Genomic DNA, 27,237 nt, shown 5'->3' on the forward strand with positions numbered 1-27,237 from the left:
GGCTGGGGTTGTGGCTCAGTGGTAGAGCATTTTAAAGTAAGAACTCAATTAGGAGCCTTTTTTTTTTTTTTTAAGAGAGAGAGAGAGAGAGAGAGAGAGAGAGAGAGAAGAGAGAGGGATTTTTTTTTTTTTTTTTTTTTTTTTTTAGTTTTCAGCGGACACAACATCTTTGTTTGTATGTGGTGCTGAGGATCGAACCCGGGCTGCACACATGCCAGGTGAGCGTGCTACCACTTGAGCCACACCCCCAGCCCAGGAGATTTTTTAATAAATGTGTGAGGCACTGGGTTTGATTTAAATAAAATAAAATAAAATAAAGGTCCATCAACAACTACAAAATATTTTTAAAAAAATGTTTAAAGCCAGCCTCAGCAACTAAGCGAGCCCCTAAGCAATGTAACAGGATGCTGACTCAAAATGAAAATAAAAAGGTTTGAGGAATGTAACTCAGTGGTAAAGCAACCCTGGGTTTAATCCTCAGTGCCAAAAAAAGAAAAAAAGAGAGAGAAGAAGAAATTATAGTAGAGATGGACATAATCAGCTTTGCTTTTGGAAAAAATGACTCTAGTTACTATATAGCAAATGTATAGTAGGGAAGCCAGATGCAGAAAGACCAATGGGCTGGCCACTGAAGTTGCTTAATGAACATAGCTGTTTGGTCTAGAATGGTAATAGCAGACATGGAGGGAAGTTGGTATTTGAAGAAATAATTAGGTTTATAATTAACAGAATATGGCACGGATTAAATATAAGAGATGAGAACAAAGTGTTGATTCATGGACTGATTCCTTTATTCATTCAACAATTGAGTGCCAAGAATCATTCTTGACACACTGATACCTCAGTGGGTACCACAGGACTCTGTGATTTTTAATATTCACTTTCATATACTTAGTAAAATTATAAACAAAAGCAACAGAAATTATACTTCTATTTTCAAATATACAGATGACACAAAAATGAGCCCAAACTGGGTCAGCCTAATTAGTATTCACAAAGTCTAAAAAGAGAGACTAACATCATAAGGGTAAGTATACAGACCTGTATTTAAGTTTTAAAGTAACAATTATGTAAATGGAAAAGGTGGATGCTAGAGAAATAGCTTATCTAGAATAAATATAAGAATCACATAAATATTAGTATGATGTAGCTAACCAAAATTAATTCAGTCCTTTTTTGGAAGGGAGTGCCTGGGATCCAACTCAGGGCCTTGCACGTGCTAGGCAAGTGCTCTACCACTGAGCTAAACCCCAGCCCAATTAATTCAGTCTTAACATAGAATTCGCTCTCTGTACTCTGTGCTAATCAGACCACATCGCTTGTGGTATCACACTGACAAAATTAGGGTTTATCAAGTGAAAGGGCAGCACAGTTCACTAGGGAATATTGAAATATGTCAAATGAGGAACAATTAAAAAGACCGGGGTAATGAACCTGAAGAAGAGAAGACTGTGAACACCCTGTGGCCTTCTGAAAACATTTAAGGGATCTCCTGGGGGACAGCACACACATTGTTGCTGAAGGGCAAGCAGTTCCAATCACTGGAAGTCATAAGGAGCCAGAGTCCAGCTCCAGATGATGAAGAGTTTTAATGGAGAGCCACAATTTTCTTGGGAGGTAATGAACACCCCATTATCAACACTGCTCAAGGAAAAGTGGGGTACAATGCAGAAGAGATACTTTTGTGGGGAGGGATTTCTTGTTATGTAATTGAACTCCATAACTTTTAAATTCAAAAGTATCATTTCCAGGAAAAAGGAAAAATAAAGGAAGACACGGAAGCACTCCATCTCTCTCTGTCCCCATCCTGAACTTTTTTCTTTCTTTCTTTCTTTCTTTCTTTCTTTTTTTTTTTTTTTAGCATTGGAGAGAGTATGGCATGTTTAAAGGACCTTCCTGTCTAGATAGTCTGTTGAGCTGACTATAAGTGATCCAGGGCTTCAGATGACATGGAGAAGAGCAAGCACTCCTATGGCCCAGAAAGGTACAAGATGGTGGTATTTGAATTGGGCCTTGACAGGTGACTCAGACTTGGTCTCAGAACTGTACCCTGATGGCGTGAACAAAGTGAGCCAGGCTGCGAGGGATTGCAGTAGTCAGTTTCTGTTAGAGTGGATGAAGTTGTACCCAGTATCGGCTCTAACTAAGTCTACTTCTTCTGATATTTGTACTCATGAGGGTTTCAGCCTGGGCCACTGCATCATTGAACAGGTTCCTCTAAGGGTTGCTCTCCTGTGACATCAGCAATGATGAATTTCCTAGAACTTGGTGTGATGGCCATCTGCCTCTGCCCTTGAAAAGCACTGCAAGCTTCCAACAACTCTTTTAAATGTTGATTGAGTAGAACTGGCTAAGCCTTTCAGTCACATTCTTGATATACACGCACCTACGCAGAGAACGCCAGGCATAACTGTGGTTTCCATGTTCTTTCTTAGTATAATATTCTTTCGCATTTTTCCCTTTTATATATATTTTTTAAAAATTTAAGCAACACATAATAATTTTACATATCTATCGGCTACAGTGTGATATTTTAACACATTTATACAACGTGCAATGATCAGATCAGGATAATTTTCATAAACATCTCCTTAAACTTTTATCATGTCTTTGCGTTGGGAACATTCAAAATCCTCTCTGCTACTCTGGCAAGGTTCTGGAATATGGTCAAGTAGAATCATGTTTAGGGACATTTGGAAATGCAGCAATGATTGTAGCCTTTTCATGGGAAATTAAGAAAAGCTGACTGAACTGGAGGAGAGGTTGAATTTGCACAAATAAAAGGGAATTAATTTTTTTGAAAGTAGATCAGAAGAGCTTAACAGGGCCTGGAAAGTCAGATAAAGGATTTATATCTGATTTGAGAGAAAATTGGGAATTGGGGATCAATAGTTTGGAAGTATAAAAAATAATGTAACGATGAGCTGGGGTTGTGGCTCTGTAGTAGAGCACTTGCCTAGCACGTGTGAGGCCCTGGGTTCGATCCTCAGCACCACATTAAAAAAATAAATAAAATAAAGGCATTGCATCCAACTACAACTAAAAAATAAATATTAAAAATATAATAATAATGTAACAATGAGCTGGGGTTGTGGCTCTGTGGGAGAGTGCTTGCCTGGCATGTGTGAGGCACTGAGTTTGATTCTCAGCACCATAAATAAAATAAATAAATAGATAAATAAATAAAAATAGAAATATAGGCCCATCAACAACTGAAAATAAATAAATAAAAATAATGCAATGAAAGTTTGAAGAAAATAAGCTAGTGGTCCAAGGAAAGAGGTTAGGGCTGGTATCAGAGTGATCAAGAAAGCCAACAGTAAAGCTGGTGGTCCTGAGATGAAGAGGCAGGACCAGCATAGAGGCAGTGGGCATGAGGAGGAGATGAGTGAGCGGTGTCTCACTGAGAACATGAACACTTATGGTCTGGTGGACACCAGGGATAGCTGGCTATGGACAGACACATCATTCCTGCTGAGCTTCACTTCCCTCACCAGCTTTATCTCCCTCTAATCCAGACCTGATCAGTTTCCAATCTCTCCTTGGAGCAAATCCCTCTGTAGCCTCCATCTATGGAGAATTTTTTTTTATTTTTAATATTATTTTTCAGTTTTCAGCGGACACAACATCTTTGTTTGTATGTGGTGCTGAGGAACGAACCTGGGCCACATACATGCCAGGCAAGCGCGCTACCGCTTGAGCCACATCCCCAGCCCTATGGAGAATTTTTTTACCTAACTCTTGGATTCCTTTCAGGAGCTGCTCTTGCCCTTGTTCATTTGGAAGCACAGTATTTCCACACAGATATGAGGAGGGCAGCATCAAATATGGTACATGTTACAAGGATGTGCACTGATTCAAAAAGCAAACATCTGAGCAGATCCACAAGGAGCCAAAGGAGGCTTTTACTCATCCTCTGATACTGTGGTAACTAAAGTATTAAAATTAAGAGTGCATTACCCATTGGGTGCGGTAGCGCATGCCTGCAATCCCAGCGGCTCTGGAGGCTGAAGCATTAGGATTGAAAGTTCAAAGCCAGCCTCAACAAAAGCGAGGCACTAAGCAACTCAGTGAGACCCTATCTCTAAATAAAATACAAAATAGATCTAGGGATGCGGCTCAGTGGTCAAGTACCCCTGAGTTCAATCCCTAGTACCCAACGCGGGGAAAACAAGTACATTACCCTCATTGGCTCAGAAGAGGGGGCACCATATACGAATAGTTTTAGATTTTCCTGTCCCCCAACAAGAAGTTTGTGTTTGAGACAGACACCTAGTTCTCTTAGGTATATCTAGAATCATAACTTTTTGGAGTTAAAATTTACTACCTTTTTAAAATATTGATGGTTTTCAAAATCAGTTTTCCCTTTTTTGCCAATAAGTGCCCAAAGTAAAAACATCATGCAAAATTTTATAGGTGCCTATCCAGGTCTGTACACATCCTGGGAAGGGGTTGTGCCTGCCAGGAACAGGCCCAGAGAACTTACTAACAGGTAGCTATGCCCATCCTGCCCTCTAAGGGAGCCCCTTTCTGATTTCAGAACCAGAACCAGGTCAAAGAGAGAAAAGCTAACTGTTTTAAGGGCACAGTTTGAGGGACAGCCCCTTCTCCCCATCTGTGTACCAGTCCTAATCTAACACTTGGAATTCCCACATTACTCATTCCTTGGGGTCAGGCATTTTTTGAAAGCCCCTGTTAAAATGCAAATTAGAGTTAGAAGGGAGAAACAGGTTGGGTTTTTCGTTGTTGTTTGTTATTAACCCTAAGGAGTTAAGTTCAAGGTAATTCACCTAAATAAGACATGGAACTCAGGAACTCAGAAAGGAATCACATCCCTGGATGGAAGAGGATGAAGTCCCGGGCCCTTGGTGGAGAGAGGCATAGTGCTGAAAACACATTTTCTTCCTCTACACACATTTGAGATGTTGTCTATATCCCAAGCTGCAGCCTGTGTACCCTCCAATGTGCAAACAGTTCAGAAACAAATCTATGGAGTAGCGTTCAATGAGGGGTTGTGCACACAGACTCTGGTCCTGTCTTTCCTACGCCCCTCACATGTTCTTATCTGCCTGGTCATGAAAAGTGAACGGCCTAAATTCTGGAAAACTGCCCAGGCGCCTCCCCCATTAAGCCAGGTTGTTTTAATTCTGTCTTTTCTCTCCTGTATCCTCAGAGCGTCAATCCCCTAGCCCAGAGATCCCTAACCTCAATTCCTACTTGTATCTGATTTTTGAAACATATTGTTCACATCTTGATTTTTCTCCTAAAGAATCTGGCATGGCTCACCTTTTTCTCTTTTATAATTTTCTCCTGATCCTCATTTCTACCCAGGTTGGGACATCCAATATCCAGGGATAATAAGAGTTGTGAAAATATCAAACATAAAGACAGTAATTAATCAGCACCATGACTCAGAGCCTTTCCTTTCCTTCAAAGCACTGCTGCTCCCAGTGGTGTTAATGTGATTACAGTATGCTTTTATTATTTTCCACTTCAAGAGCACAGCGTCTCCTTATATCATTTATGTTCCTGGTTGAAAACCCGGTTCGTGGGACTGGGGTTGTGGCTCAGTGGTAGAGCACTTGCCTACCATGTGTGAGGCACTGGGTTCGATTCTCAGCACCGCAGATAAATAAATAAAATAAAGTTCATTGGCAACTAAAAAAATATTTTAAAAAAACCCGCAGTTCCTAGGACATAGTAAGCACACAATATACATATTCTGAATATATGAATAATAACAGATTCAGAAAACCCATTACACTTTGGACAGCTCACAAGATAACACTCATGGTCTCTTCAGCAAATATAATACAGAATGGTGAATTTGACCACATAAATACACCCATTTACAGTCCAGAACCTTAGCCCCAAGATTGAATTTAGACATAAGAGGAGCAGGCCATCTCCTTAGTTTTTACAATTTGAGAGGAGTGGGAAGTTCCCTTGGCCAAAAATTATTTTCACCTGTCTCTCCAGAACCTTAAATCACTATTAATGGAGGCGATATTTTAAGCCTATTTGCAAATGCAAATGTGTTCACAGTATGTGCAACTGTGTTAAACCACTGACCGGGCTCTTTTTTGACCAGAGTATTTCTTTCCAAATGACCTATTGGTCTCAATATTGGGTTGGGGCGGCTAGAAGGGAAGAAGCTGGGGTGGGGGGATAAGCATTTCTGGACCAGAGGAGGAAAGGTCAGACAGGAAAGCCGAGGCTATTACAGAGAAGTTGTGACACTGCCTCCCTCCTCTACATTTCCCATTGTACATGGGGCTCAGGCAGGGCCAACATCCTTGGACAGTTCTCCCAGAGCAGAGCTGCTTGGAGCCCCCAGAACTCCAAGGTCAAGGGCAGCTGCCAGCTGTTTGGTAAGTGGCACCTTCCATTCTTCTGCTTATCCGGTCTTTTGGCCCACTAAAGCCCATACAGGGATCTGGCTGGAAGAGACTCATTTTTCTGATATCTCATCTCCAATGTAGCTAGTCTCCAAATTAAGCCCAACGGCCAAAGGTTTTAAGCACGTCTTCTGCCCTCTGATGCATCCCCTTGCCATCCACCAGCCCCATCTCTGCCCCAATGCAGCCTTCTCTCACGCTGTGCTCCCCGGGCACATGGGCTTCAAAAGAACATACCTGTCACTTATGCCCATCCACCGTAGCTCCCAGAGAACAGACACATGAGCACAGCAGCATTCCCGAAGAGCACAGGAGCGAGGCTTTGAAAATACACTCGGAGGAGTCAGTGCCAGCTCCCCAGGCCTCCTAAGACTCCTCTTGTAGAGAAAGAATAATCTCAGGACTGAGGCTAGAACTCAAATACAGAAAGGGGAACTGACTAGAGAGAAACAACACCGCAGACGGGCCAGTGTTCTTGCGTGGTTCCAGATAACTTCTGCTGGCAGGTGGGCATTTCCACTGATGAGAATGACTACAAATGCAGCCTTGGACAGAGAGGCAGTGTAAAGCCCTGAGGAAACCCCCAAAGACAGCCCCATCCACAATCATGACAGACACCTTCCCTGACAGAGTGGTAGAGAAGAGGAGGGCAATCTTCAAAGCCCACGGGAAAAGACTCAGCTCAGCTCAGCCACGTGCCAGGCACTGGATCTGGCCCCCAGGGATGCAGGAGATGGTCTTCCATTAGAGCAGAGATTGAATCATTCATTCCTCTCCATGGATCCTGCTAGAAGCCAAGTCCCATATGCAGCCATCATTGTCCGATGACCCTAATGTAATCCGCATTGTATGAATCTGGAATGCTTCTATTATTTTGGTCCACTATTCTTGGAAGAGGGTGGAAATGTTGAGTTCTGGGACTAGTAACAAGCAGAAGTGAGAAAGGTGGGTTTATACCCGGTACAGATCTCTGAACCTAGTGCTTCAGCAGGGATAGGCTTCAATTATAGACAGGGATCATTATGATCTGCCCAGGAGCATCGGCGACTGCAGAGCCCTATGCTCAGTGGTACTGGTGGCAATGGTAGGCATTTGTGGGCCTCTGAGATCTGCGGCATTTGTGGGCCTCTGAGATCTGCAGCATTTGAGCTCAGAAGAAGCAAGGCAGTCCTGCTGAGAAAGCCTCCCCTGCTTTTTTTTTTAGAGGCTAGCTGTGGCCTGCAAAGCTAGAGAAATGAAAAGTGACAAAGTGAAAGTCGGTTATTGGTGGCCGGGTTGAGGAAGCTCACCCAGCCAAAACATGTGGTACCGGGGAAGGACCCTGGGCTTGGAACTGGTGGTCCCAGGTCAGATTCTAGCTTGACCACTGGATACAGGGCAAGTTATTGGACACCTTGGAGTCTCAATCTTCTGTCCTGTGAAATGGGACTAGTTATAGCTTTCCTTTCTGCATTGTTATGAGAGACAAATAAGATATTCTATGCAAATCACCTGGTAGCAAGTATGAGCTGTTTAGCTTTCCGTTATTAGTCTCCTTTTTTCTTTTGAGTCTTTCCCAATTCTTTCTTTGACCTTTCCACAAAGATCTTCCCCTTAGCATTAAAGAGGTGATGATAGTTCTTCCCAAGCAGGGTCTGTAAGCCCCTTCACGTTCCATCCTGGGCCTCTCCAACCCGCAGGCTGCTGCCCAGGTCCTTGTCCTGACTCACTTGGGCCTTACTTCCCCTCAGCCACTCTACATGCAGATCTTGGAAACTTCACCCTTTATATGGATAGGCTCCACCTGGGGGTTTCCTCTGGGTTTTACAATCACAATTTTCTTTTAGTTGAAAGGGTTCGTGTGGTTTTCTTATTGTAAAATATGAAATCATTCACCTATCAGAGGACAGGAGAATTCATTCATGTTTCCCTTATTTTTAAGTGTCTTCCTTTTCCTTGTACACAGTCAAGATGCAAGATATGCTAAATTGAAAGTGCTGCTATCAAAATATCTGAAGCTATATTTCCCAAACTTTAGTCATTCTAGTTACTAGTACCACTTCACATCCATGTAAAATCTGGACTATTGCTTTTATAGTATTTTTCTCTTAACTTACTTTAACTAAATTTATTTAAAAAGAAAGTTTTATGTTAATACTAAGAATCACAGAAAGTAGTATCATTTGCAAAACAAACAAACAAAAAAAGATGAGTCAAAGGGCATATCAAACTGGGTTTGAGAATCACAGAGACCAGTGTTCATACTGTGGCTACTGATACCTGTGTGTTCTTAGGGAAGTTATTTAACCTCTCTGAGCCTTGGGTTCCTCACAGGTGTAACACTGTCCTAAATATTTCATAAGCTTGCCATGAGGATTAAATAGGATGATATATATATATATATATATGGTGCCTGAGATTCTGGCACACCAGAGGCTATTTTTTCTTTATTTTAAAAGGCTGTTTTATAGTTTTTCCTTTTCTACATCCCTACTTTAGTTCCTGTTTACAGTGAGTGGCCTCTTCCAAGGCTGTAACATAGAAGTACGTTAAAGGAGGGAGATGAGTGGCAAGACCAGCACCAGAAATAAGGGACCATGTGGTGTCATGAAATTCACTGACGCTGTGATTTAGCACTGCAAGAATATAAAGGACCTCGGAAACTATTGTTCTCGCCTTTCAAGCAGGGACCCCTCTGTGTCATCTCTGACGGAGGCATGTTTGAGCTTTGCTTTCTCATTGGCCAGACTCGGAGACTCACTACCTGAGAGTTATAGGAACATGATCCTTTTTATAATAATCCCATATCTACCACTTCTAACTCCCCAGCTCCATAAGTAACATCCAGTTGTCCCTGTCCTGTTTTTTAGAATTACCAGAATATACTCATGAACCCTCTTAGGTCAAAGTTTCCAGATATGGAGAATGCAGATATTATAAATCCACTCTCTGCTAAATACCAGCAGTCTCCTCCACCGTTCGGTGGGATGTGATCTCGAGGACCCTGCTCAACCAGGTCCTCTAGACCAGGCTAGGGACCCTCCCAGCAGCACCCTCCTCCCTGAGTGAGTCCACATACCTCCTAGCAGAGAGGGCTCCGGCAGCTTGGAGCAGGCAGTGACAAGATGACATTCATCAATGAGTCAGAGGTCACATTTAGCTTAAAACAATTGTAGGAGGTCGGCTGACCATGATTGTTTTCACGCTTTAAGCCGATGGCCGCCCCCTTACCCACTCTTGTTTGTGTGTCAGTGTTTGGGGCCAGCGATCAGCCAATCAGAAGCACCAGGGCTGCCCTGTGCGCCACGAGAGCCGGGGCGGACAGGATGCAGCAGCTCTGGTAGTCACCAGCATCAAAGGCTGCCAGGAGGCGGCGCAGAATGAAGATCAGTTCCTTGTGCTTGGTGAGGAGGAAGTTGCTGGTAACCTCAGAAAGCTGCTTTCTGTGTTGGCCTTCTTCCTCCACTGCCTCATCCCCGGATGTTCTCATGTCTAAGGCCAAGGCTGCAAGGAAAAGCAGCTGGAGAGGGAGAGGCCTCCTAGGGCAGTAGACCCAGCTGTGGGTGGAAAGGGCGCACACCCTCCTGACGCCACGCCCACACCTTCAGGATCTGCTCTGTGTGACAGAGCCAGACACCCATGAGCATTTAGAATCATCCAGCACTTAGCTCTAATTTCCCTTCTCAGCCATATGTCCGTTGCTCTGTTTAAATGACTGCCTGTGGCCTGTGGCTAGGGAGCCATCTAAAAGTATTCTAGATCGTGGTGGAAGTGGCAGTTCCAGTGTAGGATAAACAGTTTCCACTCTCTGTAGTGTTTGTTTTCTGAACTTTCTTTGAAACAGATTTGTGCAGGTGGGGGTGAGCAGAAGAGATCCAAAGTCAAAGGCTCCTCTGGGCTTTTTTGAAAGCCCATGGAGGAGATGATGTGGGTATCCTGTGTTTTATGCAAGAAGAAGGAAGGTGGAGAAGTGTATGATCCTATAAGCAGTGGGAACTCCAGAACCCCTTGCTTGGTGCTCCCAGAGGGTGACAACCTCAGGGCGATGGCTCATGCCCAGAGAGGCAGTGCCTTCAGTTTAGGCAGTCTCTGTAAACATTCTCATTTCCCACTATGGCATGAGGTCAGGAGCTGCCAGACTTCACAGACCACAGTGGACTCAAGAGAGTGAGGGTGAGGAAAGTTGCATATCTATTTGAATGGCTAAAACCCCCAAACCTGACCGCACCAAATGCTGCCGAGAATGTGGAGCAACAGGAGCTCTCACTCATTGCTGGTAAAAGTAAAAGTGCAAAACGATAAAATTACAGTTTCCTACAAAATTAAGCAAACATCTACTTCATAAGCCAGCAAGAACACTTCTAGGTACATTGACTCAATTGAGTTAAAAAGAAAATAACTGCAAACATCTACACACAAGTTTATAATAGCTTTGTCCATAATTGCCAAAAAATTGGAAGCAACTAAGATGTTCTTCAATAGGTGAATGGACAAACTATGTACATGCATACATGGACTCTTATTCAATGATGAAAGGAAGTGAGCTATCAGGACATGAAAAAGGGTGGAGAAAACTTAAGTGTTTATTGTTTAAGGAAAGAAGCCAATCTGAACAGGCCACATATTGTATGATTCCAGTGACATGATATTCTGGAAAAGGCAACATCATGGAGACAATAAAAGATCAGGGGTTGCCAGGGGCTTGGAGGGAGATGTGGAGGGATAAGCAGGTGGAACACAGAGGATTTTTAGGGTGGTGAAACTATTTAGTATGATGGTATGATGGTGGGTACATGGTATACATTTGTCAGAGTCCATAGAACTATATGACCCAAAGAGGAAACCTTAATATACAGCATGGACTTTAATTATACATCAATATTGGTTCATTAATCAGAACAAATACGCCACACTAATGCAAGTTTGCAAAAAAATGGGGGAAACTGTGCCCTGGTAGAGGGTAGATGGGAATTCTCTGTACTATCAGCTCAATTTTTCCCCCTTTGGTAAGTCTAAAACTGTTCTAAAAATAAAGGCTATTAATTTAAAAACACACACACTCTAACCACATGCACTGATTCCTGGCAAAGCGACTAAATTAATGATGTGACATTTTAGAGGGTTCCTAAACTGCTGGGAAAGAAAATTAGCATCAATTTCACAGTCCAAAGATTCACTTCCCCATGGTGCACACTTGTAATTAAATGCCACACATACAATGTTTAGAAAAATCTCCAGTCTTTTTAAAAGGACTGCCCTCTGCTTTCACACTTTATGCATATTTTTGGTGCAGAGCCATAGATTTTTTATGTCAATTCCTTAGGTAAATTAAAGAAAAAGCCCCACTGTTTTCTTAGGGTCAGATCAATTAAAAAAAAAAAAAAAGCTTTCAGTTCCATTTTTCTGGAGGAACATTCTTAGAAATGTAGTGGGTTTCTTTTATCTTTGAGGGGGGATGCTATGGTATCCTACACTGAAAGCAAAATTTATATAAGTTAAGAATTAAAGGTTGAGTCTTTTTCTTTGCCCCAAACTTGCAGCCTTGGTATTTATGTCACTGAGGCAGAGAGGGACTCTCACTCTCACACTCTCACACAGATGCCATGCTCATCCTAGATTGGCTTTTTCTGTCTCCCTAGCTGCCCTGGGGGATCTTTTTGTATTCACTTTCTCATGATGCAAATTCATACCCATCATTCATGCATGCTAAGAAAGAAGCAAGGTGTATTGTTTCTTAGCTCGTATTCTATCAGTTTATGAACACGGAACCTGGGCTTCAGTGACACAGTTTTTCTAGAGATCCTCAAAGGAAAAGTCTGAAAGGCAAGGGACACCAACAAGTATTTGCAGGATTCTATCAAGTGAATGGAAACACTTTGTCTACACATTCTCTCAAAAATCACACAATAGTGCTGGGTACAGTAATCCCAGCAACTTGGGAGACTGAGGCAGGAAGATCTCAAGTTCAAGGCCAGCCTCAGCAATTTAGGGAGGTCCTAAGCAACTTAGCAAGACCATGTCTCAAAATCTTTTAAATAAAAAAATAATAATAATTGAGCAGGGGATGTGCCTCGTTGGTTGAGTGCCCCTGGGTTTAATACCCAGTAACAACAACAACAATAAAATCACATGGTGGCTTTAATGAAAACATACCTGAACTTCAGCAGCAAAATGCATTGATCTGGACTGAAGATTGCAGTTTCTTGTATTAGCAGGTAGGTTAAGGGGAAAATTGCCAAAAGGATAAAAATGGTCATCAAGATGCATGCATTTTAGAAAAAGTACTGCTGTGCCAGGGACTCTGTGCCAGGGACTCTGGACATGCAGTTGCTTTCATGGTACAGGCAATGGGAAGGAGGGAAAAGATGGACTGGGGGACCTACAACTAGTAACAACCACTGCAGCAGGTGAGGAGCCCACTGTCCTATGATCAGCATCGGAGTGAGATCTGTGGTCTGGTGTAGACATGGCAGAGTGGCATGGGGCATGCTGGGCCACAACCAAAATCAGAAGTCTCTGTGCAGTGTATGGAACAAGGGCCATCATGGGGGAACTGAAGAAGCCATTGGAGAATTGGACCACAGTTCATGGAAGCAAGGCTAAGCCAGAGAAGGATTGCAGTATAGGGAACCCAGGGACCCGTGACTCACCCCATGGACACAGGGGAACAGGATACAGCCACAAGACCACACGCAGAACACTCTTCCCACCTTGCCTGCCTGCGGTGTATCCCAACACCTCATGAGAGGAGCGGGGTCAGGTGCCAGGGCTGCCTGGGAACTGGTAATAACTCTAAACTCTAGTGACACATAAAGACACATATTTTATGGTCCCTCTTTGTTATTATCCATCTCTGTATCTTAGTAATATTTCCCATCTTCCAAAAATATACTTAAAATCCATGGATCATTGCACCATTTAAAATTTGTACTTTTTAATCTGTCTTCATTCATTTAACAAATGCTTAGTAAGCCCTGACTGAATATAGGCCCCAGACAGGGATCCAGGATTAGCTAAAGAAGAGCCTGTAGTTGAGGGCAGGAGATCCATCTCATTAGGTCAGGGTACTGGCCACCAAGGGATTTTCAATATATGCAACTTCAGTTAGGTATGATGTTCTTATGTTTGAGTAACCAGTTGTCTTAAGAGTATGAGGTAGATTCTAACTATGTCATGTAGTTCACAACTAAGAAAAGTTTCTGGGGGACCTCTGGCTCAGGAACAGGCTTCTCCAGGAAGTATCAGTTTCTTCTTCATTTCATATTTGAAATGGTCACAGTGCCTACATAATCATAAGTCACAGATAGCACAGTAGAGAGAACTGACTGGGCCAAGGATGAACTAAGTCATCCTTCACTTCCCCTGCAATTAATAATTCTACATTCTAGCTGTTAGGTCTGGAGTGTAACTTGTGGTGGAGCACTAGCGCAGCATGTGTGAGGCCCTGGGTTCAATCCCTGGTACCAGCAGGGGAAATTACTATGCTAGCTCTTCAGTAGGTGTTTACAATCTTACAATCTCAGTATTTCCTCTGATAGTTTACGTGAAATATGGCCTATTATTTTACAAATAAAATATGTAAAATCTTCCCAAGACAAATGAAATACACGTGCAGCAGGTTTAAAAATTATACCCATCAACTGACTACCAACATCTACAATGTCACTTTTCAGAACTCAAAATAAAATCTGATTCCAAGTTCGCTCTCCTTTTAATCTGTAGGGAGACTTGGGAACCTGAAAGCCAAATTCAAAAGGCTAGAGCCCTGACTCTAAAGTGGCCTGTTGGTTTAAGGGATATGCACTTACATATTCCGAGAAACTGTCATTTCCTTTATACTCTCATTTAGAAGAAATAAAATGAGGTAATATCTTAAATGTAAAAGTTGCTAGAAGAGTTAAGTCCATACTTTTTTTCCCTCTGTGTGCAGAGGAGGCAATCTCAGACATAACAAAACTAACACATTTTAACAAATAGCAGCATATTTCAAATTTAGGGAAGCATGAGATCTGTGAAAGCACCTTATGCAAAATATTTATGTAAGAGTATCAATATAATGTGCACAGCAAAGTAAAATAAAACAGATCAAGGTTATACAGAACACACCAATATGACTAAGCTTATTTTTAAAAAAGAAAAAAGATGAATTTTTTTAAAGCTTCTATTTCACAACAAGTGTTGGGGCTCGCACACTCAGAGACTCACTTTCCTGTGGCATCTTTGACTCAGAAGCAACGTACCTAAGACTTGTGGACCCCTGAAATGTGCATTCATCCACCTGGATCTGCAGTTCTCAAGTTGGTGGTGCAAAATCATTGAGGTATAAATTTTGCTATTCCCTTCCTCTCCTTCCCATTCCTTTAAGGAAGATTCTAAGGATCTACCACAGAGAGGTGTTGCTCCTTGAAAGAAATTTTTCCAGTAAAAAGAGATGATGCTCTTCCTGTTCCTGACTTTGGAAAAGTGCTTCAATTTGAGCTTTACTAAAATCTTATTTAAGGCTGAAACATTTTTATATAAGCCCTGCATTGTTTGACTAGTTTTCTTGTGAGCCTTTGGAATTTTTAAGAAGGGCAGCACTCATAAACCAATTTGATCTTCGTGTTTCATAAATTGGAGATGAAATATTGCATTTGAGTTGGGCTTTCACTGTGCATGGTCCATTTGCATGCAAACAAAAGAGATTATTTTTAAAAGAGGTTTTCTGTGTTTTTGTTTTGGTCCCGTGGGATGACTGTGGTCTCTGGAAGAAGGGCTCAGGCCATTCTCACACTTTGACTGGTGTTCATGACACCCTTGCTTTGCCTTTCTCCCTCAATACACACTTCCAAGTCCTTGGCAGCCAGTTTTGGTGTCTTGATCACCTCTCACCTTCACTATTCAACAGCCTCCTTCTGGTTCCTTAATTATCTTTCCTTTTTTTAATTAATTACTTGTTCTTTTTTGATATACATGACAGTAGTGTGTATTTTGATATATTACACATACATGGAGTATAACTTATTCTAATTAGGATCCCATTCTTGTGGTTGTATGTGTTGTGGAGATTCACCAGTCCGAATGTTCTCTCTGATAGGTGGATGATAACACGCACTAAGGGGAGAGGTGGGGGAATCGAAGTTCATTATCTTTCTCTGAAAAGAGTGTGGTTATGAAACTTCCTTGCTCTAAAGACCCACTCCTTGCTCCCCACAATTTAGTGGTCACCAGGCCCTTCACAACTTGAATCTAACTTTTCTCTCTTTTTTAAAAAATGTATTTATTTTTTAGTTGTAGTTGGACACAATATCTTTATTTTATTTATTTTTAGGTGGTGCTGAGGATCGAACCCAGCAACTTGTACGTGTTAGGTGGGCGCTCTACCTCTGAGCCACAACCCCAGCCCCTTCTCTTCTGTTTTTATCACCCAGCCCACATACCTTACGCTGATCACCCTCTGGCTGGTCACTATTCCTGACCTCCACCCTGCCTCCCAGGGATCTCTGAAAACTTTTTGACTCGTTCACCTTGGCACACGTGTTCCTTCTGCCTGAATCTCCTTCCTTGCCTTCTCAACTGCAAATCTGTACTCTTCAAGATCCAGACCCTGCCACAGTAAAGCCTTCCTTGCCACCCTTCCCTCCTCTTTTTCACCCTGCCTGCTTCTTCCTCACTCCCAAACTACCCTGTTTATTCTTCCATTTAAAAACAGTTTCCTTGTTCTGTTAAGATTTCACTGCTCAGATGGCTGTCCTGTCCGGATGTCCACAAGGACAGGAAGCACATTTCATTCCCTTTTGCTTTCCTAGGACCTGGCATAGTAACAGGTCCAGAGTGGGGCTCAGTACATATGCACCTTTTGAAACCAATATCTGTAAACGGATTGCTACAAGGTGGGCCCTCTACTACTGCACTGTGGCTATTACAAATGCATTACTTCATTTAATCTTAATGATCAATATAAAAAGTTTTACAGATGAGGAAACTGAGTTTCAGGAAGGTTAGGCCACTTGCTCAGGGTCATACAGCTAGCGAGCTCAAGCTTAAGAAGATATAGAATTGAATCTGTCTTAACTTCTATGTGAGAATGTCAGATAGATGTCAACGTACTTTTTTTTCACCTGCCTGATGAATGGTTTGGTACTGTTTGAGTAAGTGTCTTTGCCCTGCCTTTTACTAATTGTGTGACCTTATATTGCTAAACCTCTCTGAACATCAATTTCCTTCTTTCTTTTTCCATGGGGAAAATAATATTTCCCCCATGTGGTTACTTTAAGGATGCAGGGATGACATGTACACAAGCTCCTGACCATCACAGCATCATGTGCTCCATCCTACTCTGGGCCATGTGCTTGATATCCCTCCATTTGTCACTTAATCCTTACCCTCTGAAAGTTTGGAACCATTCAACTTGCTAATAGTCAAAGAAACCAAGGCTCAGAGAAATGAATAACCTGTCCAGAGTTCCTTTCATCTAAGAAAATATTTTCCCCAAGGCCCTCCAGAACCTTCCAACTCCCTGCTGTCTCGCCTCTCCATGTCCTTCACCTTCCATCCTTCACCTGCTGACTTCTTCAGGGAGGCAGCTGGCCAGGTCCAGACTTTCTCATCACCTCCACTATGGACTCCAGCACTCCCCTGCCTTGTTCACTGGTGATTCCTTCTCACCTGTTGCTGCCTCACTTTCGAGAGCAAGGCTGTCAGCCTCAGGTCCTGTGGAGTCCAGGCAGGTCATCTAAAGGAGCGAAGCCAGCCATAGGGGAAGAGGAGAGTTATTCCCTACTAGAAGTTAGGCAGCCTCTGCCAGGTTCACCAGTTGTTATCATGTGGGAATGAGGGCCCTGTTACCCAGTGTTCTGGTTCTCCAGAGGATATCTCTAGATATCCAAGATTGTGTGAATTCTCTAGATTTTTGAAATATTGGCAACTAAAGATTTCAAGGCTTTTGTTTTATTGGACTACTCTCTGTGGATATTTTTAGTCTACTAAAAATGTTCAACCTCTGCTCCAGATTTTGTTCCTGCTCAAGACTACTGGCTCCCTCCCTGGAACTGGCCTTTGTCCTTCGGTTACCAGAGCTTATTTTGGACCCTGACCCAACACCTTTCTCTCTAAGTTCTAATCTCTTCATCCATCAATCTTTCCTGCTGCTAGATGCAATTGCTCGCTCCCCTGATCTCCCATAGTACATAGATAGCATGGTTATTCAGAGCCTCGGTTTGGAATTAGATTGGAGTTTGGAATCCTGGCTCTGTTATCAGCTATGTGACTCAGTTTTCACTTGTGGGAAATCAGAGACAATAATAGTACCTACCTCCCGCAGTTGTGAAGACTAAATGATGTAATACCACATACCATAATCCCTGCCAGATGGTAAGAAATGTCAGCTACTTCTTCCCTGCTGTAGCTTCTATATAGGATTTCTATCTGATTCATCTTCATTTTCCCAACATTAAACTGAATAAATTAACGAGCATATAGTCATGGCCTCTTCCTTTCTAGTTCTGACTCACTATAGCCTGGGCCCTAATATAATATATTTCTAACCTAGTCCATCCACAATTACCTCACTCTCTTTTGACCCTCTATTGCACTGACAGAAGCTAAGGCAAAACTTGTAGCCTAAAGCAAACCAGCCCCTTCTAGAACATTGAGCCATTATATAAAAATTAGGGATTTTTAAAAAATATATGTTTAAATAAGTTTACCTTTCTGACTTCTCTTGGAAAATAAAGCTAAGCTGTCCAGACTCACATCCTTACATAGAGGGCAACAGTGTGGTGACCAGCAGCCTGGGGATGGGCCTCACTGGCAGGGTGGAACACTTCCACTGTCTATACGTCATGGGACCAGGCAGAAACCACAGACTGATGTCACTCACTTCCGTTCTCTGAGAGTCTATGTTGGCCACTCCTGGCTTAGAGGCTATCACGAGATGGCTTTCTGCCTTGATTTCATCCATGTTAGCAGGGCAATGTATGCTCACCTATCAAAGAACCCCATTTTTATAATCCCACCAACCTGTTCTGACATATTTGCTTGCTATCTTGTTTCTGTATATTTTCTTTATAATTCCATAATCTTATGTTGTCTTTTGTTTTTACAAAGCCACTTAAAACTTCATTTTTAATTTACTTAACCATCTACCTATGATTAAAATTTAGGTTGATGCTTATTTTCCTTATACTAAATAATGCTGTAGTAAGCATTTATATATATATATATATATATATATATATATATATATATATATATATATATATGTTAATATGTTATGGGTGGTCACAATACCTTTACTTTATTTTTATGTGGTGCAGAGGATTAAACCCAGTGCCTCACATGTACAAGGCAAGTGTTCTACCACTGAGCTACCACTGTAGTAAGCATTTTTGTGCACACATTTGTTTCAATACCTTTTATTATTTGGTGAGCTAGATCCATAGTAGTGAAATTATTAAGGAAAGAAATATAAACATTTTGTAGAATAAAGAAAAATGACAATTTATATATCTACTAAAATTAGAAGTACATATTTGAACAGTTAGCCAAGCTGAATAAAGGTGCAAAAAAGTCTTCACACATTAGAAGCAGGAATAAATACTTGAAGTTAAAAAGTTAAAATAGACAATTTTATGAAAAAAAAACTCATAGTTTTCCAAACCTCATATACCCAATTACAGTGCAGGATTTTGTTTTAATGTTTTTGGTACCCCATCTTACATAAATTACAGTTCAGGTGGCTTTGTTGTTTGGCTTTCACCTTATTCACCTGCATTTAGCCTGCCCTTCTCTTATCAATAAGTAGGAGGTCAATTATAGCATTCTCTAGATTATAGGTCAGGTTTTATTGTTAGAATTGATCAGAAAAGGCAGAGCTAAAAAAATTTAAGACTTAATTTAAAACATAAGAAATGATATATTTTAAAGAAAAAAGCATGAGTCCTAAAATGTTTTATTTGCACAAAACATTACATCCATATAAATTCTTACAACCCTCATGGCATTGGTTAAGTACTGGTATCCTCATTTTACAGAGAAGGACATTGAAGTTCAGGGAGTTGGATGCTTCTGCCAAAATGGCAACCTTAGTATATAAGTAGAGAACTGTATATTAACTGCTGATTATGTGACACCAATAGCCTTTAATCCTGTGCATTTATCTAAGACACGACATGACCTACAGACAAGCAGAAACAGCTACATTTACGTGCCCGTGAAAGCACGCACAGTTCACTGTAATAAAGAAGTATTGCATTGATATGTTTACCACTAAAGTGAGCTTCAGGAGGACAAATTTGTTTACTCATCTCTGAAGTCTTTCTATTGTGCAGCGTGGTGCCTGGAACAAAGGTGCTAAATGAACTGAAAAGAAAATTCCCTAAAACAGAGAGAAATAAGCAATTCCCAGAATGAGTGCCTCTGGTGTAAGCATCTTAAGACTTCAGATATAAGTTAACAAATTGCACACCACAGAGGTTATACCCATTCATATCCCCACAACCCATAGTATATCAAATTACCTTTTATAATTTACTCATTAGAATCAATACCTCTACCCACCCACCGCCCAAATCTGTGATTGCTAATTTGATAAATGAAAATATCCTATTGATGTTTCAATTGGCATGTCTCTAATATTGAATAAAGATGAGCATTAGGATTTTTAAAATTATTTTTACATTTTTAAAATTTTTAATAATTATATATTCAAAGGAAGATGAAAAAAATGTATAGGGAAGTCTCGAGTACCCTTCCCAGTTCCCCCAGTGGTAGCAGCTTGCGTAACTGTTATAGGATGTCAAAAAACAGGAATTGATATTGATATAATCCACAGAACTTATTCAGGTTTTACCAGTTTTACATGCATTTGTGTGTGTGTGTGTGTGTGTGTGTGTGTGTGTAGTTTTATGCAATTCTATCACATGTAATGACTGCCACTATTGAGGTACAGAGCTATGCCACACCCCCAAGCTTTTCTTGCATTGTCTTTTTATAGCCTTATACCCCTACTGTCCCTACTACCCTCTAACCATGGCAACTTCCAATCTTCTGTCTCTATAGTATGTTTTTCTATTTCAATAATGTCATATAAATGAAATCAAGCAGTATGTAACCATTGGGGATTGGCATTTTTGTTTAACATGATCCCTTGGAGACTCATTCAAGTTTTTGTGTATATAAATAGTTCTCTCCTTTTCATTACTTGGTATTCATCATATGTATGTGCTATAGTTTAAATATTCACACTGAAAGACATTTCAGTTTTCAGTTTTTGACTACTATAAATAAAATGGTATGAATATTCATGTACCAGTTTTTGTGTGAACATACATGTTCATTTCTCTGGGAAAATGCTTAAAAATGTAATTGCAGGATCATATGGCAAGTGCATGTTTCCCTTTGTAAGACAGTGTTGTTTTACAGAGTGGGTATAACATTGCACATTCCCAGTGGTGATATATGCATAATCTATTTCCTCTGCATTCCGCCAGCATTAGTGTTATTGCTATCTTTTTATTATTTTAACTATGTTGACATCTCGCATGCTTTTAATTTTCATTTCCATAATAGTAAATGATGTTGACCATCTGTGAATGTGGTAATTTTCTATTTGCATATCCTCTTTGAGGAAATGCCTTTGGAAACATATCTTTTGCCCACATTTTAATTTGGATTGTTTTACTGTTTAATTTGATAAATGAAAGTATCTCATTGGTGTTCACATTAGCATTTCTTTAATATTTAGGGAAAATGAACTTTTTTGTAATTTATAATTCTTTGTTAAAAATCACTGAACTGTTACTAAAACTGAATTTCTTTTGTCATTTCATAATTGTTGGTTTCTATTCCCAATAAGACTATAAAAATAACATCAACTATTTCATCTATATTCACCACAGTGCTTTAAAGATCAGCAAGTTCATCAGATATTTTTGTTTAGTTGGTTGAAAATACTTGTAAGATAGGGGTGATGATGAATTAGTTTGTGTAGTTGAATATTTCAGTTTTATCCAGTTTTCCCAGTTTCTGACTGGCATTGATTAATTAGTTTAACTTAACTAAATGTTTATCCATTTTTATCAGATCGTTTAGTATAATAAGTCTTATTAATTTGGTCCCCAATATTATAGAGATGAAAAATTTGGGCTGTTTGTCTTATCATTTCCCTGATATTTCAGAAAGCAAATTTTAGATTTATTCTGACTCAAAGCTTTCTAAGAAAACGTTTTAACACTTCTTTACTCCAATTCTACTGTATGTGTTTTCTTGATGGTTGACATAAATTATAAGTGATCATAAAATTCTACTTGGCCTTTTTTTCTTCTTTACACCAAAATCTTCATCTCTGAGAGACCTCAAATAACAGCTTTCCTGGAAAGGAATCTCGTTCAGAACCAAAACACAACATGTCAAATGACAGCTGCAAAAATCCTTTTGTTCTTGAAATCCTTTCCAAGCTGTTTTGGGTAGAAAGAAGTGATGAGCTTTCTCTCCTTTGCTGAGCTTTTAAACTAAGAAGATTCCAGGACAGAAGATTCTAGAGTCTGCTCTGACTCTAGGTTATTTCCCCACAGCTCACAGTGAACAGTGGAGAGGAGTTGGCTCCAGGGAACAGGCCCCATTTATCCACCAAGATTTCTGCGGGCGGGCGTGGTCCATCTGAGCTGTCTCTGTGTTCTCAGCTCTTTAAAGTTCACTCCCTCACTCAACTGGAAGTGCCGCAAAGGTCACTGAGGGACCCTGGACTGACATTTTCAGTCCTTCTCCCTACTTCACCTTTCTGCAGAATCTGACACTGTGACTACCCTCCTCCGCTTGGTGAAATATGTTTGTCCTGTTAACTTAGGTAAACGAATTCTTTTCATTTCTTTGTTCCCTTCCCACCTCTCTGATGTGTTTATCCAGTTTCTCTGGCTGTATTTTTCTCACCAAGTGCATTAATTTGCTCTGGCTATGGGTAACAAAGTACCACAAACGGAATGGCTTAAACAGTAGACTTTTTTTTTTTTTTTTCTCCTGGAAGCCAGAAGTACCAAATGGGGGTACCCGCTCTGTTGTTTTTTTTTTCCTGAAGGCTGTGAGGGAGGAATCTGTTCCCGGCCTCTCTCCTTGGTTTCTAGGCGGCCATCTTGTCTTCCCTCTATGTATATTTCTTTGTCCAAATTTCCCCTTCTTTTAAGCATACCAGTCATCCAGGAGTAAGATCCACCCTGTCAACCTCATTTTGACTTGATTATCTCTGTAAACACCCCACCCCAAAATGATCACATTCTGAGGTTACCTCAGAGGTTAGGATCACTTTTGGAGGTGGGGTGCTTACAGAGTTCAACCATAGTCACATGAGCTTGACTAGGGTGGATCTTACTCCTGGATGCTGGTATGCTCAATAAAGAAGGGGAAATCTGCTTTGTCTTCCCATGGATACGTCCTCTTCTTTCCTGCATCCTTATCCTCCCTTGGTTTCCATAATACCATTTTTTCCCTGGTTTTCTCCAGTCTCCCTAGCCCCTCCTTGAGTTCCATTGTAGGCTCTTCTGCCTCATCTCTCTCCTTAATTGTCAAGATTTTCCAGTTTCCATCTTGGCTTCTCATTTCACCATCCCTCTCCCTGGGGAAGTCATCCTCACAATAATCTAAACTATAAACTGGACTTACACTGAAGACTCTTAATGTCTACCCTAGTCTGTATTTTTTTCTTGAACTCTGCACCTGAATATCTCCTTTCTACTTGGATACCTCCATTCAGCTGCTCTACAGACATCTTAAATTCGACATGTTAGAAAATGGACACACCCTCTGCCCTCTCTCTTCCTTTGCCCCAAGCCCACTCCACTTCCTATGTCTTCCATTTTATGAAGAATGCTTCTGGGCACTTCTTGTTCTCCCAAGTCTCCAAATGTGTTAAAAACAAATCCTGTCAAGTCTAGTGTTTGAACATCTTTTAAATGAGTCCTCTCCTCTCTGATGCCACCATAACTGGTCTCTGAGTCCTGTTCTCTCTTATACTCTTTGCTCCACATTTGTCCCTGAACCCAACTTGGCTTTGACTTCTTTCACTTCATCCTTCTTCCCAGTATGTAGCTTCCCATGGTGATCAGAGTTACTCCCTGGAGGCTGTCCTTATTCTTGAGCACTACCTGTTTCAGGTCGTCCCCTGAGAACCCAGTTTGGGATTGCCCTGACAGGCTCAGACAATACTGAACACTTTTGCTGGTAAAGAAACTTTCTGCATTCTAGTCCTAGAAATGCCATTAAGTAGTTGTGCAATCTTGGACAAATCACTTCCTTTCTGTTTCTTAATCCTTACAACAACAATAATAAAAATAATTAATAACAATAGTTACCGAGTGTTTATCAGAACCTAGTTCTAAGATCAGTATATGGATTATCACATTAAAATCTCACAACCACCACCTGACATATTAATTATATCTTCATTTTAGAGACAAGAAACTGAGCATTACAATGGTTGAGCAACTTCTACAAGGCCACACAACTAGAAAGCAAGGGAGCTGGTTTGCAAGCCCCAGCAGTCTTTCCAAAGCATGGCCACTTAACCACCAGACAATCACATCTGTAAAATAAGGAAATGAGTGCTCTGTCCTCTTCCAAGTATAATGTGCTATCAAAATAGGCCTAAAAGAACTGAAGGAGTTAAGGTTGGAGTGAGTATATTTTTGAAGAGGAGTCAAGACATGAAAAAAGTTAAACACAAAAGACTAAAGCCTTATAGTGGAATCCCACAGATTATGAATGATCATATACAGCTAAATAGTTGTAAAAAAATCATCTTAGCTTGGTTTCTTTTTAAAAAAAAAAAAAAATTTCATTTTATTTTTCTGCCTAAAAACCTTCAAGTTCAAAAGCACACAGTAGAAAATAAAGCCATCTGTATTTCTGAGTAACATTGGGTGTATCACTATACATTCTGCTTACTTTCCCCTTAAGCTAACACTTTATAAAGTGTTCTATACAGGATTTTAATGATTCCATGATGTTCCATTATGGATGTTCTACTTACCTATGTTTAGGTATGTAAGTTGTTTCAAAGATTTTCCCTATTAGAAACAATGGCCAAAAAACCAAAAAACAAAACTATGTCACTAAAATTCTACAGACACATATTATTAAATCCTTAGCATAAATTCTCCAAAAGGGAAGTGTTTTGTTAAAGAATATATACATTTTTAAAGGATTTTGATGTATTTCACTAGATTATTGCTCAGTAAGATTATATAAACTTCAGTTGGCAATAAGAGTATAAATATTCCTCTCTCCTCAGCAACATGGAGGATTCTTTTTTTTTTTTAAGTATTTTTAGTTGTAGATGGACACAATACCTTTAGTTTGTCTATTTAGTTTTTTATGTGATGCTGAGGATTGAACCCAGTGCCTTACAAATGCTAGGCAAGAGCTTTACCACTGAGCCCCAGCCCCAGCCCCAGCCCCGGCCCCAGCCCCAGCCCCAGCATGGATTCTTGCTTGCTTTTGTTTGTTTGTTTGTTTGTTTGTTTGTTTTGTTTTTTATATTTACCACTTTGATAAAGAAAAAAAAAAGATCTTTTCCTGTTTTAATTTATATTCCTTTTATTTCTGATAAGAGTTAACGTTGTTTATTGGCTACTTGTTGGTTCGTAACCAATTTTCAGGCACTGAAACAAAGAGAATCTTAACAAGAACCAGATAAACAATGGCCTGTTTTCCTATAAGCCTCTGTGGGGTAGTGCTAGGATTAAGCAGCATCATTCTTGTCGCTCCATAAAGATTCTAAGTTCTGAATTTTTTACAGGCGCCTATAAAATTTCAAGATTTCACTAGAGAGAAAAGCAATCTTTGCTTGAAAATAAAATTCTAGTCTTCTGATTAAAAAAAAAAAAATGCAGCAAGGCAGTTTCCTAAACCAGTAAGTAAGTGTTGGGTAAATGACAGACTTCAAAGAAGAATAGTAACCACTGGAGAATAGTAACGACTGGAGCCGCCACCAGGCAAAGGAAGGGGAGGTGTGACTTCTACCAGGGAGTCCCTGCCATGGGAATGGAACCTGCAGCAACATGGAGAAGCCCTGTGGTGCTCAGCAAGAAAGACCTCATCTCTACCCCTTAGCAGCAGTGTGACCCTGGGTGAATTATTTAGCCTCTTTAAGCCACTTTTAGTTCATCTATAAAACAGCACGATAATAGTATCTGTCCAAAAGCCATCGTGGAGATTAAAATTGAGTGAAACAGCACTAGTAAAGTACACAGCACATCTTTCATATTCCATACACGAAAACTAATTCAACTACTCTGCCTCCTTCCACTACCCCACCTTCCCCAGAATCTCCCGATCTCCCATGGCCTGATTGTGACTCATTAACTGAATTTTGTATTTTCTCCTTATACAGTCGTCCCTTGGTATCCATGGTTCCAGGACTTCTATGAATGCCAAAATCTTGAATACTCAAGTTTCTTATGTGAAATGGCATAGTATTTTCATATAACTCATGTACATCCTCTCATATACTTTAAATCACCCCAGTATTACTTAAAATACCTAGTATACCACAAATACTACGTAAATAGTTGTTATACTGCATTATTTAGGGAATAACGACAAGAAAGAAAAAGTCTATACATGTTCAGTACAGACACGACCATCATGGGTCTAACTACAATACCCATCTTCAGGTGGTTGGCTCCATGAACGGGGAGCCCACAGATACTTAGGACCCAGGATACCTCTTCTTCTCCTTCCTTTTCTTTGGCTTCTCTCCCTTTACTTCTCCATGTGAGTCCTCCACTCTTAGGCCAAATTGACTATGATGTACCAAAAACATGTCCTTCTCATTTGTCATATTTGTGTAGACATTTAAAATTTTCCTCATTCTGGACTTAAAATCAATGTCTGTAAACAGTCAATATTTGTAAAACAAATTACAAGACCAAAATTCATCATTAAAAAAAAGACTGCCAATAAACTGTTTTTGGCATCTCAATAATTTTCACCTTCATGTGGCAAAGATCTCTTGCAGAAAAAAAGGGAAAAAAAGAATCAACCTAGAGCAGAGGCTCCAAGAAGGAGAGAATGACTTCTGTGGGCTTTAGCTAACTTTTCACATTACAGGGCGCTCTCCCACCCAGGAATTTTCACTTTGGGCCTTTAACTTAGACATGCCCTGAATACACATTAGCATTCTCAGGCAGGAAGGGTGGTTGTCAGAGTCCCGTTCTCAACCTCAGCCTTTTGCTGAGGTCATAACCCTTAACGGCCCTGCAAAGGGTAAGCTCTATCACACTTACCACCTGGGATCCATCTTGACTGCTTCTGCTGTGTTCCAAGTTCTGGAAATCAACCCACTTTTTTGTCTGGCTGTGCTGCTCTGAGTTCTAGCATACGAATAGCAGCCTTCCACGCCTGTGCGAGGCTTCCTCGGCAATGATCATATAGCCTGTTAACTTTCTTTCAGAGGAACTGTTCCTCTTTTCAGACTTTGCCCACACTTGAGGAAGATATTTAACCCTTTCCTTACTTTTTAAAAAATTTCATTGACCTAGGTCTAAATATATTTTTATAAAATAATTCAGTGGTTTTGGGGGTACAGACATGATGTTTAGATGAGGCTGACCCCAAATCCCCACTCTTGAAAATCCCTTAAAAAACTGAGAAATTAAATTGAAAAAAAGGGGGGGGTGGAATCTTTGCACCTACTAAGTAGAGTAAAAAGACAAGTTTTGGTAAAATGGCTAAAACTGTGATGAATTGAGTGTGGATGGGTGTTAGTAGCCTCATCTTGGAGAACATTTTCATCATTAAGATGAGGGAGGACATACTGAGCCTGCAAGGGTTGTACAACCAAGGAGGGCAAATGACTACTTCTATTAGCTCAGACCTACCCTGGCCA

The 27,237-nt window shown here is 40.6% G+C and overlaps 1 protein-coding gene across 2 annotated transcripts in view; it reads right to left on the reverse strand.

Moving 5' to 3' along the window:
• Cd86 (CD86 molecule) overlaps positions 1-26,752 on the reverse strand; it is a 68,468-nt gene extending 41,716 nt beyond the window's left edge. Inside the window, exon 1 of one of the 2 annotated variants that reach the window (XM_076868290.2) lies at positions 26,636-26,752. In XM_076868290.2, the coding sequence (XP_076724405.2) occupies positions 26,636-26,649 (14 nt within the window). In that variant the 5' untranslated portion in view covers positions 26,650-26,752. Of the gene's footprint in view, positions 1-9,456; positions 9,545-26,635 lie in introns of those variants that run through there. The other variant, XM_076868289.2, reaches the window with a different exon arrangement.
• Between the last annotated feature and the right edge of the window lie 485 nt (positions 26,753-27,237).

Source organism: Callospermophilus lateralis, chromosome 10 (genome assembly GCF_048772815.1).
Source record: "Callospermophilus lateralis isolate mCalLat2 chromosome 10, mCalLat2.hap1, whole genome shotgun sequence".
In the NCBI taxonomy this organism is placed as follows: domain Eukaryota; kingdom Metazoa; phylum Chordata; class Mammalia; order Rodentia; family Sciuridae; genus Callospermophilus; species Callospermophilus lateralis.